Source organism: Gopherus flavomarginatus, chromosome 15 (genome assembly GCF_025201925.1).
Source record: "Gopherus flavomarginatus isolate rGopFla2 chromosome 15, rGopFla2.mat.asm, whole genome shotgun sequence".
Classification (NCBI taxonomy): Eukaryota; Metazoa; Chordata; order Testudines; family Testudinidae; genus Gopherus; species Gopherus flavomarginatus.
In genome coordinates, this window is record NC_066631.1 from 13,047,664 (window position 1) to 13,064,326 (window position 16,663).

The following is a 16,663-nucleotide window of genomic DNA, read 5'->3' on the forward strand; positions in this document are numbered from 1 at the left end:
CTTTCAGGAGTCTGATTTGTCTTGCATACCCCAAGTTTCACCTCACTTAAAAATTACTTGCTTACAAAATCGGGCATAAAAATGCAAGTGTCACAGCACAGTAGTACTGAAAAATTGCTGACTTCCTCATTTTTACCATAGTACTATAAAATAAATAAATTGGAATATAAATATGCTACTTACATTTCAGTGTATAGTATATAGAGCAGTATAAACTAGTCACCATCTGTATGAAATGTTAGTTTGTACTGAGTTTGCTAGTGCTTTTTATATAGCCTGTTGTCAAACTAGGCAAATATCTAGATGAGTTGATGTACCCCCTGGTTGAGAACCACTGATTTAGCATCTTATTGGAGAGAAACAATTTTATTGGGAGATTTTTTTTGTGCCAGATTAAATTTAATCTTGGGGGAACAATAAAAAAGTGTAGACTCTTTTTCTGCCAGTAAATACCTAAGTGAAATCTCTGGTCCAAACATCTTTTGCTTTTAGACTCATGGGAAGTACTGACTTCTCATAGCAGATCAGGGTCTGCTGTCAAATCTGAGATGCAACCTCTGATATTAGTTTATACCTAAAAACATAGGCCCGTACCATGTGAACTTAGACTTTCATAGACTCATAGACTTTAAGGTCAGAAGGGACCATTTTGATCATCTAGTCTGACCTCCTGCACAACGCAGGCCACAGCATCTCACCCACCCACACTTAATCTGGTCTGTCTGTGGGAATAGGGCTCTGACCCTCTGTAGGTCACTAAATGGTGACAGAAGCATAGGCTTAGCTAATACATTGTACATAGCTTCGGAATTCACAGAACTGTAGTAACCCACCTATTGTGCTTGTCCTCCCAGAGCAGTGAGTTCCTCCAGCTGACTATATACTATGTTTTCTGTTAGTTTTGTTTTTAAGTAATTCCTTCAATTGGTTGTAAATGCTCTGACATTTAACATCACTGAGTGTCCCCCCGTTCTTGTACTATGGAATAATGATCCCCGGCATATAGCACTTTTCATCAGTTCTCAAGCACTTTACACAGCACTTACAAAGTAGGATGGGGAACTTGAGGCACAGAAGGGGTAAGAGGGATGGCTCAGTTTTGACACTATCAGTACATAGAAGCCACCAGTCCCTTCTGTCTTATGCTTTCTGTGCTGAGTCTAATCACCTTTATTGCCCTTCTCAGGAGCTGTCAGTTTTTACTGTATTTTTCTTAAGATGAAGTGATCAGAATTGGATGCAGACTCCAGGTGGACCTGGGCCACCTTTGCACATCCTGTCCCTTGTCAGCCATGTCTCTGAACCTCAGAGGTTCAGTTTGGGTTTGGAGGGCCAGGGACAGCTAGTTCACCCATTTTCCTTTAGTTCTGTCCAGGGGTCTGTCAGCTCTTGAGAGTAGGAGCCTTCACAAGAGTCTGTCTAGCTCACACCATGCTCAGCACTTGGGTGTCTGAACCACCAAAGGCCAGTTTATCAAAAGTGCTTGGCACCCACAACTGGGGCCTGCTCTTCAGGACTGCTCTGCACCCTGCCCCCTTGTTCTCAGTAGGAGCTGCTGGGCGCTGAGCTTTCTTGAAAATGTGACCATAGGTTCTAAAGTGCCCTGGGGCTAAAATAAATTAAAATCCCTCACTGTTCCTAGCCCGGGTGTGTGGTCCACCTGGCTCGGCTCCCTCAGGAATAGTCTCCCACTTTCTGAATGCATCCCTTTCAGGGGACGTAATACAGCAGAGGTGAGATTCCCCAGAAGGAGGGAGGATTGAGACAAATAATCCCTGTTGACCACCACTTTCCTTCACCACACTCTGCAAACCCTGCATCAGTTCCAGTGAGGCTGGAAACAGACAGCACCAACCACTCTGCTTGTTGGGGAGCATAAAGCGTCTGCATCCACCACCAGCATTTTTCCTCCTTGTAAAACAAGAGGATTCTGTGGCTCACTCCCTGATGTTACCAGTCTCCCACAATGAGAGAAGCAGAGCGCCAGAACCCTGGCTGGTATAAGTCAGTCTAACTTCACCAAAGATTGATGCAGATTTTTGCCAGCTGGGGATCTGGCCCTGAGTCAGAAAAGGGATACACTCATCTCCATTCACACATCCCCTTATCTCAGTAAATCTGTGGAATCTCACTGGTTAAATCACAATCATAGTGAGGTCACTGCATTCCCACCATTGGCAGCACAGCAAGGATGGGGAACGGGGAAGATAGGTTCTTCCTCCTACTGGAGATCATGTAAACCTGGAGCCACAGATGGCTTTTCTCTCTGTTCTAGGGGGCATAGTTTCAATGGAGGACCTAAGAGACTATACTCCGATCCTGATTGAAAATCCTTTAAACATCACAATCGGGGAGTTCACCATGTACACACCCAGTTCCCCCCTGAGTGGCCCAGTGCTAGCTCTCATCCTCAACATGCTGAAAGGTAAGAGCAGGCCTCAGTGTACCACACTGTTACAGGTGATAGCAGCCTGGGGATTCCCAAAGACCACGCTGTCCAGTTGACTTTCTCTGCCACAGCAATCTCGGTAGGCAAACAGCAGTGTTCTTAATTAACTTCAGTTCTGAAGTGGCCAGTGATTGAAGGCTGTTAGCAGGCCACTTTGCAGATCTGGGAATCAGCCCTCTAATTCCATAAACGTGGGAGATGGCCTCAGCAGATGAAAGAACAGGCTGAAGAATGAAAAGGATTCTCTTGATGGGTGTCCTCTGGTACCCGCATGTGTGGAAATGAAAGGGACACGGACTTATAGTGCCCTCACTTTCTTACCTGCCATTCTTGCAAGTAACACGTACGGTCACTCGAACAGAAACTAGAGGACATGTTTTCTTTTGAAGTGTTTCCAGCACTCTGTATTGTCAGTGGCCTGTTTTTCCTGAGTGGATCTTTCATGCAGCAACAGCAGAAAAGGAAAAAAAAATGTGACTGTCAGACCCCAAGCAGTGGCTGTTGGGGCTCAGAGACTGGGGCAATACTTGCTTCTGAGTCTTTTCTTAAAATGACTAGATTTCAAGTTGACCATCTTTCAGAGCCAGTTCCTGTTTGCCACCCACTGGCCATGTGCTTTCAGACATGCTCACAATGTGTTATCTACTATTGCCAGGATTTAATTTCTCCAGTGACAGTATTATGACCATGGAGAAAAAGGGTCTGACTTACCACCGCATTGTGGAGGCCTTCCGCTTCGCGTATGCCAAGAGGACTTTACTGGGAGACCCAGCATTTGTCAACATTACGGAGGTAAAGAGCAGAGAAGTCACTGTATTTCCTGTCCTAAAAGCAAGATCTTTCTGCATGTCCAAAGCATTATGAAAGCCAAGTGGCGATTGGCTTACAGCCTCTGACAGGGGACCCCAGAGATTTCCAAGGGCACTTCAGAATTCTGTTTGCCATCAGCAAGTTGATGAAACACAGATCTGGATCCAAATGTAAAGCCATATGTTACCACTGATCCATGGGTGACCTGCCGGGGATATAAAAAGGAATTTCCACTGGTGTTTGTGGGCAGTGTGCAGCCATTGGTTTGCCAGTAGAATTTACAAAATATAGATAATACTTTGCACTACCGTAACATGTTACGTGTTCAATGTGCCATACAAAAATAACAGACTATGAACAAGGATAACTACACTTGTCTGCCTACTTCACGGGGATGGTGACAAGGGACTTCCATAAAGTGTTTTGACAATGAAAGACGTGAACTGGTCTCAGTGGTATTACTGTTGGTGTGGGCAGCGTTCTCTTTATGGAAGCTTGACATGCTGGCCTCGCAGCATGGAACAAAGGATTCCAGACAATGGAAAGCCAGTGGCTTCCTTGCTGGATTCCCCCCCAGTTTTTTTCAAGGTCTGATGTGACCCATCTCGCAAGGGTTCCAGCATTCTAGAATTACATCTTTAACTGGAACTTATTGGTAGCGTTGAGATGAATCTGTCTCTCCTAACAGGTGATCAGGAACATGACCTCTGAGTTCTTTGCGGATAACCTACGGGGGAAAATCACTGACAACGTCACCCATATAGTCGACTACTATGAGCCAGAGTACTACACTCCAGACAATGCCGGTACATCCCATCTCTCCGTTGTGGCTGATGATGGCAGTGCTGTGTCCGCCACCAGCACCATCAACCAACAGTATGAGTTCAGATGTTACTTCCATGTAGGCCTCTGCCGTCTTCATAGTGGTTCTGTGGTTGGTATAAACATCACTGGCCTGGTATCTCCATAGTGGGTTAGTCATTGGTAGAGGAATTGCTGACTGGAACTCCCTTTATTGGGGTCATATAGGTGCCACTGTTCCAGTAAGACTTGAAATGGACTTCTAGGTTCTATACTTTTCTCTGGTCTAGTCCTGCTAGGTGCTGAGCACCCTTAACAGTCATTGAAATCCACAGGAGCTGAGAGAACTTTACAGGTCAGGCCCTTAATGCTAAGTCCCATGCTACTGAGTAGGACACACAAGGTATAAGGACTAGAGGCCTCCATTATGCTTCATTCAAGCCCACTCTTGTTTAATTTTGCAATGACCTATTCCACGCCCTTTGTCATCAAGGAATCCCCTACTGTACTCAAGTACCTCTTTTAAATTAATGCTTCCTTTAAATTATCAGACCCTTCCTGTTTCTTTCTTTCCTTCTCTTGTAACAGAAGGAAAGGGAGGGATAGCTCAGTGGTTTGAGCGTTGGCCTGCTAAACCCAGGGTGGTGAGTTCAGTCCCTGAGGGGGCCACTTAGGGGATCTGAGGCAAAATCAATACTTGGTCCTGCTAGTGAAGGCAGGGGGCTGGACTGGGTGACCTTTTGGGGTCCCTTCCAGCTCTATGAGATAGGTATGTCTCCATTTAAAAAAAGGAAGTATAGTTACTCCAGCTGCTCTGCCTGTTACTGGCACACTGAGTGTTGTGCTGTTATTGGCTATTAAGAGAGATGGTTTTTTTATCATTATATGGAGCTATGCCTATCTCATAGAGCTGGAAGGGACTTTGAAAGGTCATCAAGTCCAGCCCCCTGCCTTCACACTGGGACCAAGTACTGTCTCTAATAGATTTTTGCCCCAGATTCCTAAATGGCCCCCTCAAGGATTGAGCTCACAGCCCTAGGTTTAGCAAGCCAATGCTCAAACCACTGAGCTATCCCTCACCCCTCTGTTAGTAAATAGAGGCTTTCTTCTAAATTACCAGACTGCAGCCAGGATGGCTTTTCCTCCCGTCTGCTCAGCGTGAACCTTTCCTGCCTGATTCACCTGGTGAGGTCAAATCCAACCTATCAAAATGCTTGTAACATGTCAAGTGTTGGGCTGTGGCATCACTGAATGAATCGGGTGTGAGCCACTAGCGGGTTATAAAGGCGATTGCAATTTATTCACTTGCTGACTGATTTAATCAATAGTGAGAAAATGTAAACAAAGCACATGATGCTGCCGTGGCGTTCTGGTAAAATACCACTTCTCTTCTGGTAGAGATGGGTCTGGATCCAAGATTGCAACTCAATCCTATCTCCATGGTGGGTTGTACTGGAGCACCTCTACCCCAGGGCGGTTTGGAGCTGGAATTCAACCCGCACATTTAGGCACGTTAGGGTATTTGGAGGTTTGGTTTGGCCCCTGTATGGGAAAGCTGGGTCCTGATCACACCTGGGATAGTTACACATGCAAAGTGGCTGTAAATAGAGTTTCCCAGTTATGTCGGTGGCAGTGTCTCCTGTACAGAGGTTACACCAACACGTGACAGGCAGAGGAAAACTGGCTCCCCCAAGTGAGATCCAGAGGTAGGTTAATGTCCCTCTGTTAGTCTGCTAGGTGTTCTCTGAGTGCAGGCCTATGCCTTGCAGGGCAGTGAGGTCTCACTCTGAGATACAACAGTTTCATGTAGGGCTGTCAAGCGATTTAAAAAATTAATCGCACTGTTAAACAATAATAGAATACCATTTACTTAAATACTTTTGGATGTTTTCTACATTTTCAAATATATTGATTTCAGTTACAACACAGAATACAAAGTGTACAGTGCTCATTTTGTATTTATTTTTATTACAAATATTGCACTGTAATAAACAAAATAAATAATATTTTTCAATTCACCTAATACAAGTACTGTAGTGCAATCTCTTTATCATGAAAGTTGAACTTACAAACATAGAATTATATACAAAAAAAATGGCATTAAAAAATAAAACAATGTAAAACTTTAGAGCCTACAAGTCCACTCAGTCCTATTTCTTGTTCAGCCAATCGCTCAGATAAACAAGTTTGTTTACATGTGCAGGAAATAATGCTGCCCTCGTCTTGTTTAAAATGTCACCTGAAAGTGAGAACAGACATTCACATGGCACTCTGGTAGCTGGCATTGCAAGATTTATATGTGCCAGATGCGCTGAAGATTCATATGTCCTTTCATGCTTCAACCACCATTCCATAGGACATGCATCCATGCTGACGACAGGTTCTGCTCGATAATGATCCAAAGCAGTATGGATTGACACATGTTCATTTTCATTATCTGAGTCAGATGCCAGCAGCAGAAGGTTGATTTTCTTTTTTGGTGGTTTGGTTTCTGTAGTTTCTGCGTCAGAGTGTTGCTGTTTTACGATTTTTGAAAGCATGCTCCACACCTCGTCCCTTTCAGATTTTTGGAAGTCACTTCAGATTCTTAAACCTTGGGTTGAGTACTGTAGCTATCTTTAGAAATCTCACATTGGTACCTCTTTGTGTTTTGTCAGATCTGCAGCAAAAGTGTTCGTAAAATGAACATGTGCTGAGTCATCATCTGAGACTGCTATAATATGAAATATATGGCAGAATGCAGGTAAAATAGAGCAGGAGACCATTCTCCCCCTAGGAGTTCAGTCACAAATTTAATTAACCCTTATTTTTTAACAAGCATCATCAACATGGAAGCATGACCTCTGGAATGGTGGCCGAAGCATGAAGGGGCATATGAATGTTTAGCATATCTTGCAGTGCTGGTTACAAAAGTGCCATGTGAATGCCTGTTCTCACTTTCAGGTGATATTGTAAATAAGAAGCGGGCAACATTATCTTCCATAAATGTAAACAAACTTGTTTCTCTTAGCAATTGACTGAACAAGAAGTAGAACTAAGTGGACTTGTAGGCGCTAAAGTTTTACACTGTTTTGTTTTTGACTTCAGTTATGTAACAAAAATAATCAACATTTGTAAATTGCACTTTCATGATACAGAGATTGTACTACAGTACATGTATACGGTGAATTTAAAAATGCTGTTTCTTTTGTTCATAATTTTTAGTGAAAATATTTGTAATAAAAAGTGAGCACTGTACACTTTGTATTCTGTGTTGTAATTGAAATCAATATATTTAAAAATATAGAAAAACATCCAAAAGTATTTAATACATTTCAATTGGGATTCTATTGTTTAACAGTACGATTAAAATTGCAGTTAATTGCAATTAATTTTTTTAATCATGATTAATTTTTTGAGCTAATCTGGTGAGTTAATTGCGATTAATCGATAGCCCTAGTTTCTTGTGACCTACAATTTACCTGAAGCTTGTCCTTCTCCTAGAGTCTGGGTTTGACATGCCTTCCCTTCTGCTCCTTCTATTTAGCTTTGGCTCAGAAGTTCGCTCCAATGTGAGTGGAATCATATTTAACGATGAGATGGACGACTTCAGTTCACCTTACATTGTCAATGGCTTTGGAATCCTTCCCTCTACTGCAAACTTCATCGAACCAGGTAGCACTTCACTCCCTCTCCTTAGCCAGTATCATGGCTGTCTTTTGCATACCAAAGTGATGGTGACTGCCAGCTAGCGGGCTGACTCGAGGTCCCTGTCACATGTGGGAAATATGCAAGTTCTGTATACTGCATCACTGATAACAGCTCATTAACTACAGATCACATTTCCTTACTGTGATCTGTATGCACTGGCTGGCCGAGAGGAACACAAGCATTTGTAGTGTCAAGGGAAACACCTGGGACTTGCTTATCCCCAGCTGCCTGAAGCCCTCACGAAGGTGAGCTCAAAAATCACTCCAAGTGCAATGCTCCACAACTGCAAGAGAGCCTTGGACATCGCTGATCAGGGAGGCAATGAGTGAACATGGGAGGCCCTGGGAGTGGTGCACAACCGTGCAGCATTCCAACAATCTGCCGGTTGCAAGTAATTTGAATAAATATTTAGAATGCATTTGTGTCAGTGTGTATGCTCTCCCTCCCCCACAATACCTTAGGAATACAGCTCTGAAAAAAAATAGACTGTCTTTTGCTAACCTTTAAACCCAGATCTCTTCCCTTTACTTTCCTTGTTTCCATTTTTTTTTACAGGTGAGGTGGAGTCAGAGAGGGACACACCCCCTGTATGTAAAAGCTGCCTTTTGCCAGTGCCAAGAGTGGATCATGGGGCAATGAAGATGAGCTGGGGGTGCCAGAGGATTAGTGCAAGGGAGCCTTCCCAACCAGATCTATAGCCACAGAGGTTCTCACCCAGACGGGAAAGTGACCAGGAAGGGCCCATTACTCAGGGATGAGCTCTGAAGCGGAACCCTGGCCTCCAGTGTATGGGTGCACACAGCTGGATAGCTGGCACACTCAGGTGTGCCCATATGTCAGGGGCCAGCTCAAAGCCCTTGTAGTTCTCACTCTCACCCCCTCTACAAAGTCAACAAGGGGCAGGGATCAGGGGATGACAGAATCCCCTTGGCAGCTGAAGAGAGACTTGTGCACTGAACCAGCAGATCTGGGATCTGCAAAAGACCAGCGGTAGCAGTGTTCTGTATTTCTGGCCTAAGCAGGCTGTGGTGGTGTGGGCCCAGATGCCGAGCATGTAATTAAGTACAAGTTAACGTCTGTGTGCACTCTTACAGGTAAACAGCCCCTGTCCTCCATGTGTCCATCAGTCCTAGTGGATAAAACAAATAAGCTGAAGATGGTGGTTGGTGCATCCGGAGGAACAAAAATTATCACAGCAACAGCACTGGTACATGTCATTGTGGGACAGATGAGGAGACAGTTAGTAGAGGCCAGACAAGGTTGGAGAGGTGGCTGATTCAGAAATGTTAAGGGTAGAAGGAAACATTATGACGATCTAGTCTGACCCGCTGTAAAATGCAGACCTTCACCCAGTAATTTCTGCATCCAGCCCGTAACTTCTGTGTGAGCTATAGCATATATTTTAAGACATCATCTGGATATAAACACTGCAAATGGTGGAGAATCCACAGCCTCCCTGTGTAAGTTCTTCGAGTGGTTACTTGTCATCACTGTTAAAAATCTGCACCATAATTCTAGTCTGAATTTGTCATTTCCAACCATAGGATCCCATTATGCCTTTTCTTGTTTGATTAAAAGCCACTTACTGACTAATCTCTTCCCTATGTAGGTATTAATAGACTGTGATCAAGTCGCCTCTTAACCTTCTCTTGGAGTAAACTCAATGGAGAGATTTAGGAAGCTCAGTCTATGAGGAATGGTTTCCAGACCTCAAATATTCTTGTACCTCTTTTCCTAAACCCTTTTTGATGTGTGGACACCAGAACTAGACACTATTCCGATAATGGTCTCACTAACGGGGTATACAGAAGGATTTGATTGTCTATTTGATTGTCTCCTGCTTAGGAATCAAGGATGTGTTCACCCTCTTAGTCACAGCATTGTACTCAGAGCTCATTTTCACTTAGGGTTCATGGGTACGTGTCCTTTTCAGTGTTGCTGAATTCCAGGCAACTGTCTCCCATCCTGTGTGATCGACATGCTTTGTTTCCACAGAGAACGTCATAGTGAGCATGTCACACAAGAAAACAGCCATAATGTAACCTCACAACTGGGATGGAGTTGGGAAATCTAGGCTCTCTCCCCAGCTCTGCCATTGACTGTTCTTGGGCAAATCAACTAACCTGTACCTCAGTTTCCCCATAGATAAAATGGGGATGACAATCTTTGTGAAGAGCTTTGGGTCTCTGGGTGAAAGTGCTATGTAGGAGCTAAGTACTACTTAATGTGACCTACCTGGGTTAGCTGTAGCTATACTGAGCCCTAGCGTACGTCCCAGCTGAATCATTCCACCGTGCTCTGGAGACTAGGACATACCAAATTCCTTTGACTTGGACATTATTCTAAATGCATGTTCTATGTTTTTACAGAACTTAATACAATTAATCAACCGAGCAGGACACTGCTCTGGCAAGTGTGTGTGTGTGTGTGTATATATTGATTGGATTTTTATATATATATCTCTCTCCAATCAATACAAAATGGTTGGTGTATGTTAAACCCTAACAAATGCAGAAATGCATAATGAAGACTGCTGTCCTAACCCTCACAGCACTGTTACAATGGAAAACGGTATCTGCAATAGAAAACCTTCATTTTAGAAGCGTCAGGTGTACTACTGTGCTATGTGCAGAAGTAACTTTTTTCTGCCATGCACTTTATTGTAATATAACTCATGTAGTATGATCTCAAAGAAACCAAGTTTGCTGAGTGCCTACACAATGCCTTAAGCTTTTGGAGGCATTTAAAAAGGCTACTTTAAAAAGCACCTGTGTGTGCATACAACCCACGGTTATTTACACTAAACCCCGTACTTGTGTACATTCCTGAGCACATGAATATTTGTATCTGTCTCTTCGCATGAGATTTTCCTGAGTGCAAAAGGGTGAATTTTCTTTCTTTTTTTAGGTTGGTGAAAGAGTTAGTGGGTCAATAACACTTGGTTAGCAAATACAATAGTCTACTACTCTTTGCGGTAAAGAATCCAAGTCAGATTTGATACAATGTTCCAAGCTTCTGAGGTGGCTTTCCTGGTGTGCCCTGCTTTGGGGTGATAATGATCCAGGTGCACTTTAACAGAAGACCAGCAGAGGCTGCTGTTGAGCCTCATTCAGTACAACTTCCTGAGAATTAAGGGGACAATCTAGGTTACTTGCATCACAGGCACGCAAAGTTCCTAACTTATCCAGTGTTTAGCTGCATGGTTTGCGTGGGAACTGCTCCTTCATGCATTTCTCCACATCCACGTACAACTGCAGGACTCTCAAATGGCAGTTGCACTGTACAGCTACAGGTTACGTTTACTGGAACTCTAACTTGGCTTCATTTCAGTCTGCTTTAGAAATATGGATCCTCATGATTCACTGTACAAAATTCTTACAGAAGCAACCTTACCAAGTATTATGGGTTTTCACAGGAAGTAGCTGCCACCCTAGTGCTCTGCTTCCTCTGATAATGCCTGTTGCTGTCCCTCTTTGGACACTGCAGAGTGACGGGGGTATGTGTGGTCTAGATACAGAGAAGTGCAAAATTCAGACACTAACTTTGAATGCCCTAAGGGTTTGCCCTTTTAATTTAGAGACAGAAGGGCTCAGCTGAGCAATTGGGATCTGGGATTCTGAATGCCATCTCTAGAGCACAGCTGTGTATGAAGACGCTCAGACCCACTGCAGTTCTGCTTTTGTGGTCCATTCTGCTTCCTGCTTATGTTTTCTCTCGGTTCAGAGCACACCGATGAATTGCATACAGGGTTTTCCCAAGCTCATACAAAGCACAGCAGTTGTACATGTGGGGCTAGCACCTGGAATCTGGGGGAGCAACACTTGGTGCAAGGCAAGAGGAGGTTGTGCAATAGTTGCCTTAAGTCAGCTATTGAGGTCCTTGAGCCTAGAGGCCTTCTAGCGTGTCTGCCTGTAGCCCTAAGTGGCAGTTAGAACAGCCAGGGATGAGCCAGGCATAAGGGAGCTTTGTCCAGGCTGGCTTCAAGGCAGGGAGTGGTGGAGAAGGGGCTGTAGTGGCTCTGAATCACCTGAGCAGCTCTGTATAGTGAGGTGATCTCCTGTGTCCCATTCAGCCAGCTTTAGAGGCAGCATTTTACAGGTAACGCCTAACATGCTGAGGAATCTGGCTTTCTTTCACTGCAGTATTTTGAGACACCAATGACAGAGTTCTCCAGGGGCAGGTCATGTACTAATGCTGCGGCTTTCTGCTTCATCCAGACAATCATCAGATCCCTCTGGTTCGGATACGATGTGACAAAGGCTGTGGAAGAACCTCGAGTTCATGATCAGCTGATTCCCAACGTCACGGAGCTGGAGCAGAACGTAGAGCAGGTCTATTTGTCTTCTGTGGGAGGGATTGGGGCAGGGGGTATGATGTCAGAGATGATCCTGGTCTCTGCGGGCACCGTGGGAATGTTTTCCCTATGTTCCATTGCATAATGTTTGTCTGACTGTTTATGAGCTTAAGAATTAAAGCTGGGCAAAGCTTTGGCCTTGGTCTACAACAAGGAGTTCAAGGGCCCATCCATGTGGGTTTGCACTCGGCATTTTGGCTGCAGTTTGCCTACAAAACTTGAAGTGGCATGGATGAGGAGCTCACGAATGGGCGTGATGTGCTGTAGTGTTCAAAATGTTTCATTTACATAAAATGGCCCTACTGGGTCAGACCAAAGGTCCATCTAGCCCAGTATCCTGTTGTCCGACAGTGACCAGTGCTTCAAAGGGAATGAACAGAACAGGCAATCATCAAGTGATCCATCCTCTGTCCATTCCCAACGTCTGGCAAACAGAGTCTAGGGACACTCAGGGCATGGTGTTGCACCCCTGCCCATCCTGGTTAGTGGCCATCAATAGACCGATCCATTAACTTCTCTAGTTATTTTTTTGAGCTCTGTTATATTTTTGGCCTTCACCACAAGGAGTCCCACAGGTTGACTGTGTGTTGTGTGAAGGAGTGCTTCCTTTTTTTAAATTTAAAACCTGCAGCCCATTAATTTCCCTATTAATAACCCCCTAGTTCTTGCATTATCTAAAGGAGTAAATAACACTTTATTCACTTTCTCCACACCAGTCAAGATATTATCAACCTCTCTCATATCCCCCACTTAGTCATCTCTTTTCCAAGCTGAAAAGTCCATCTTTTTGATCTCTTCATACAGAAGCTGTTTCATACCCCTCATCATTTTTGTTGCCCTTCTCTATACCTTTTCCAAGTCTAATATATCTTTTTTGAGATGGGGCAAGTAGATCTGACCAGAGGAGTCAAGATGTGGGTGTACCATGGATTTCCATGGATTTTTATAGAGGCATTATGATGTTTTCGGTCTTACCTATTCCTTTCCTAATGCGTCCTAATATTCTGTTAGCTTTTTTGACTGCAGCTGCACATGGAGCAGATGTTTTGGGAAAGCCATCCACAATGACTCCAAGATCTATCACTCTAGTGCTCTGCTTCCTCTGATAACGGCTGTTGCTGAGTCTGTTTGGGCACTGCAGTGATAGGGAGGTGTGTGGTCTAGATACAGAGAAGTGCAAAATTCAGACACTAACTTCAAATGCCCTAAGGTTTTGCCCTTTAAGACAGAAGGGCTCAGCTGAGCAATTGGGATCTGGGATTCTGAATTCCACCTCTAAAGCACAGCCGTGTTTGGGCAGGATCTATAAAGACCCCCAGACCCACTGCAGTTCTGCTTTTGTGGTCCATCATGCTTCCTGCTTATGTTTCCTCTCTGTACAAAGCACACCACTGAAGTGCACACATGGTTTTGCCAAGCTCATACAGTATGCATTCTTTTGCCTTTCTCCACATTGAATGTCATCTGCCATTTTGTTGCCCAGTCACCTAGTTTTGTGAGATTCCTTTGTAACTCTTTGCAGTCTGCTTTGGACTTAACTAGCTTGAATAATTTTGTATCGTCTGCAACTTTTGCCAACTCACTGTTTACTCCTTTTTCCAGATCATTTATGAATATGTTGAACAATATTAGTCCCAGTATAGACCCCTGGGGGACACCACTATTTACTTCTCTCCGCTCTGAAAATTTATCATTTATTCCTCTCTGTTTCTTATCTTTTTAACCAGTTACTGATCCATGAGAAGACCTTCCCTCTTATCCGATGACAGCTTACTTTGCTTAAGAGCCTTTAGTGAGGGACCTTGTCATAGACTTTCTGAAACTCAAAGTACACTATCTCCAATGGATCATCCTTGTTCACATGCTTGTTGACCCCCCCCTCAAAGAATTCTAGTTAGATTAGTGAGGTGTGATTTCACTTTACAAAAAAATCGTGTTGACTCTTCTCCAGCGAATCACGTTCAGCTATGTGTCTGACAATTCTGTTCTTTACTATAGTTTCAACCAGTTTGCCCAATACTGAAGTTAGGCTTACTGGCCTGTAATTGCCAGGATTGCCTCTGGAGCCTTTTTTATAAATTCGTGTCACATGAGCTATCCTCCAGTCATCCAGTTCAAAAGCTGATTTAAATGAGAGGTTACAAACCACATTTAGTAATTCTGTAATTTCACATTTGAGTTCCTTCAGAATTCTTGGGTGAATACCATCTGGTCCTGGTAAGTTATTATTGCTGTTTATCAATCTGTTCCAAAACCTCCTCTAATGACACCTCAATCTGGGACAGTTCCTAAGATCTGTCGCCTAAAAAGAGTAGCTTAGGTTTGGGAATCTCCCTCATATCCTCCACAGTGAAGACTGATGCATTTAGTTTCTCCGCAATGGCTTGTGCTCCTTAAGCACCTTGATCGTCCATTGTCCCCACTGATTGTTTGGCAGGCTTCCTGCTTTTGCTGTTACTTTTTGAGTGTTTGGCTAGTTGCAATTCACATTCTTTTTTGGCCTGCCTAATTATACTTTTACCTTGCCAGAGTTTATGCTCCTTTTCTATTTTCTTCAATGGGATTTAACTTCCAATTATTAAAGGATGCGTTTTTGCCTCTAACTGCTTCTTTTACTTTGTTTAGCCATGGTGGCACTTTTTTGGCCTCTTACTATGTTTTTTAATGTGAGGTATACATTTAATTTAAGCCTCTATTATGGTGTTTTTTTAAGTTTCCATGCAGCTTGCAGGCATTTCACTTTTGGGAATGTATCTTTTAATTTCTGTTTAACGAGCTGCCTCTTTTTTGTGTAGTTCCCCATTTTGAAATTAAATGCTACTGTGGTGGGCTTACTTTGGTGTCCCACCACCCCCACAGGGATGTTACATTTAATTATATGATGGTTGTTTATTACCAAGGGGTTCAGCTATAGTCACCATTTAAACCAGACCCTGTGCAACATTTAGGATTAAATCAAGAATTGCCTTCTGTCACTTTGTAGCAAAACTCCTTGGAAAGCCGGAGAGAGGAGGTAGCTGGTTGGAGGAGTGGGAGGGTGGAGAGGGTGGACCAGGTTTCTGCATGGAGCTACCAGCAGCGGAGGGGCAGCTCAGCAGTCCAGTATACTTGTGTGTTGCAAGTGAGGTACATTGCATGTACCGTGTAATCGCTGTGCGCATCCTTTGGTGCCTCTCCTGTTGTGTGTTTACCCCTTCTCTCTGCATTCCAGGGCATAGAAGTGGAACTAAAGAAGAGGAAACACGATATCAAGCGGAGTGACAGTAACGCCGTTGTCCAGGCCATTCTATGGACTGCCGATGGCTGGGCTGCTGTGTCTGATTCCCGGAAAGGTGGCTTCCCAGCAGGCTACTGAAGTCACTCAAGCTGCTCTGACAGCCTGCTTCTTTGCAGATCTAGTGACCAGCTTACATTTGGGGAGAAGGGGGAGGGAATACTTGAGCACTGCAACTCAGGGATTGTCACAGGAAAGAATTAATTTGCCTGTGGTTCTGCTAATGGACCTGGACAGATGTTCTCGAGGGTCATTACTGAAAAGTGCCTTACAACAGATCAGTGTGCTAAGAAAAAGCACAAATCTCCCAGAATATCCAGCACCTACCTAAGGGTCTACTCCCTCCTCCTGCTCACCAGGGACTGAGTGCACAGCTTTTGGAAGGTCCAAAGCCCCAGCTCCTTTATTTTTCAGCTTTACCCAGCCAGTGGCTGTCCTGGTCTGTTCTCTAGAAGTGACACTTTCCCATGAGAAATGAACGCTGGACTGTCAATGGGATGGAAGGTGCTGGCAACGCTACATTGTAAAGCAGCACACCTGAGCCACAGTCTGAAGAGGAATTAGGATAACCCTTTCCCACAACCTCACTCATTTTTTTTTTTATCGTCTTGCTTCTCATTTCAGGAGTTTGAGGGATGACAGGGTAGCCGAAGAAGTGATGGTGCCAATGTCTTTTGTTTGTTTTTTACATCTGTTCAAAAGCTGTCAGGGGAAGACAGAAGCTACCCGTTTAATTTATGCTGAGAAAGAATGACAGGCCTCTGGAGGTAAACATTCCTGCTTTGACCTGTACAGAGCACTTGTCCACAAGGAATCGGGAGGTTCTGTATGACTGAGGCACTGCAGCAATTTGGCTCCTTGGTGCAACTCCTTCAGGTCCCAGAAAATAGGGACAAGGCTCCTTTTTCCATGATGCGTCTTCCCTTCTCACCTCACCCCAGGAGTCTCCAATTTGTCTCTCATTATTATCCCTTCTGACAGCATGCAAATTCCTAGAGTCCAAAGGAAAAAGGAAGGAAGCATTTAAAGCCAAATAGCATAGTATAAGCCACTGACAGCCCGGGCAGCAAGGTATCTTGTCTTTCAGTTACCAAGCACAACTTCTGAGGGCTTGGTTTGGTTATATCACTGTGATATGGTGTCTAGCAGCTGAAAAAAGATCTTTCTATAAGGGGTGGGGGGTGCAGGGTGCCCATCCTTAAACTCCAACTTTGATGCAGTTGAATATGTGGATTTTTTTTTCTTACCTGCAGCTTACCCCAAAGACTTGAATATTGCAGAAGTT

The 16,663-nt window shown here is 44.0% G+C and overlaps 1 protein-coding gene across 3 annotated transcripts in view; it reads left to right on the forward strand.

Annotated features, from left to right (window-relative positions):
- GGT1 (gamma-glutamyltransferase 1) overlaps positions 1-16,610 on the forward strand; it is a 56,010-nt gene extending 39,400 nt beyond the window's left edge. Inside the window, exons 8-14 of one of the 3 annotated variants that reach the window (XM_050924486.1) lie at positions 2,276-2,425; positions 3,105-3,241; positions 3,948-4,135; positions 7,587-7,714; positions 8,845-8,957; positions 11,968-12,081; positions 15,316-16,610. In XM_050924486.1, the coding sequence (XP_050780443.1) occupies positions 2,276-2,425; positions 3,105-3,241; positions 3,948-4,135; positions 7,587-7,714; positions 8,845-8,957; positions 11,968-12,081; positions 15,316-15,459 (974 nt within the window). In that variant the 3' untranslated portion in view covers positions 15,460-16,610. Of the gene's footprint in view, positions 1-2,275; positions 2,426-3,104; positions 3,242-3,947; positions 4,136-7,586; positions 7,715-8,844; positions 8,958-11,967; positions 12,082-15,315 lie in introns of those variants that run through there. The other 2 variants (XM_050924488.1, XM_050924487.1) reach the window with 2 other exon arrangements.
- The last annotated feature ends 53 nt before the right edge of the window (positions 16,611-16,663 follow it).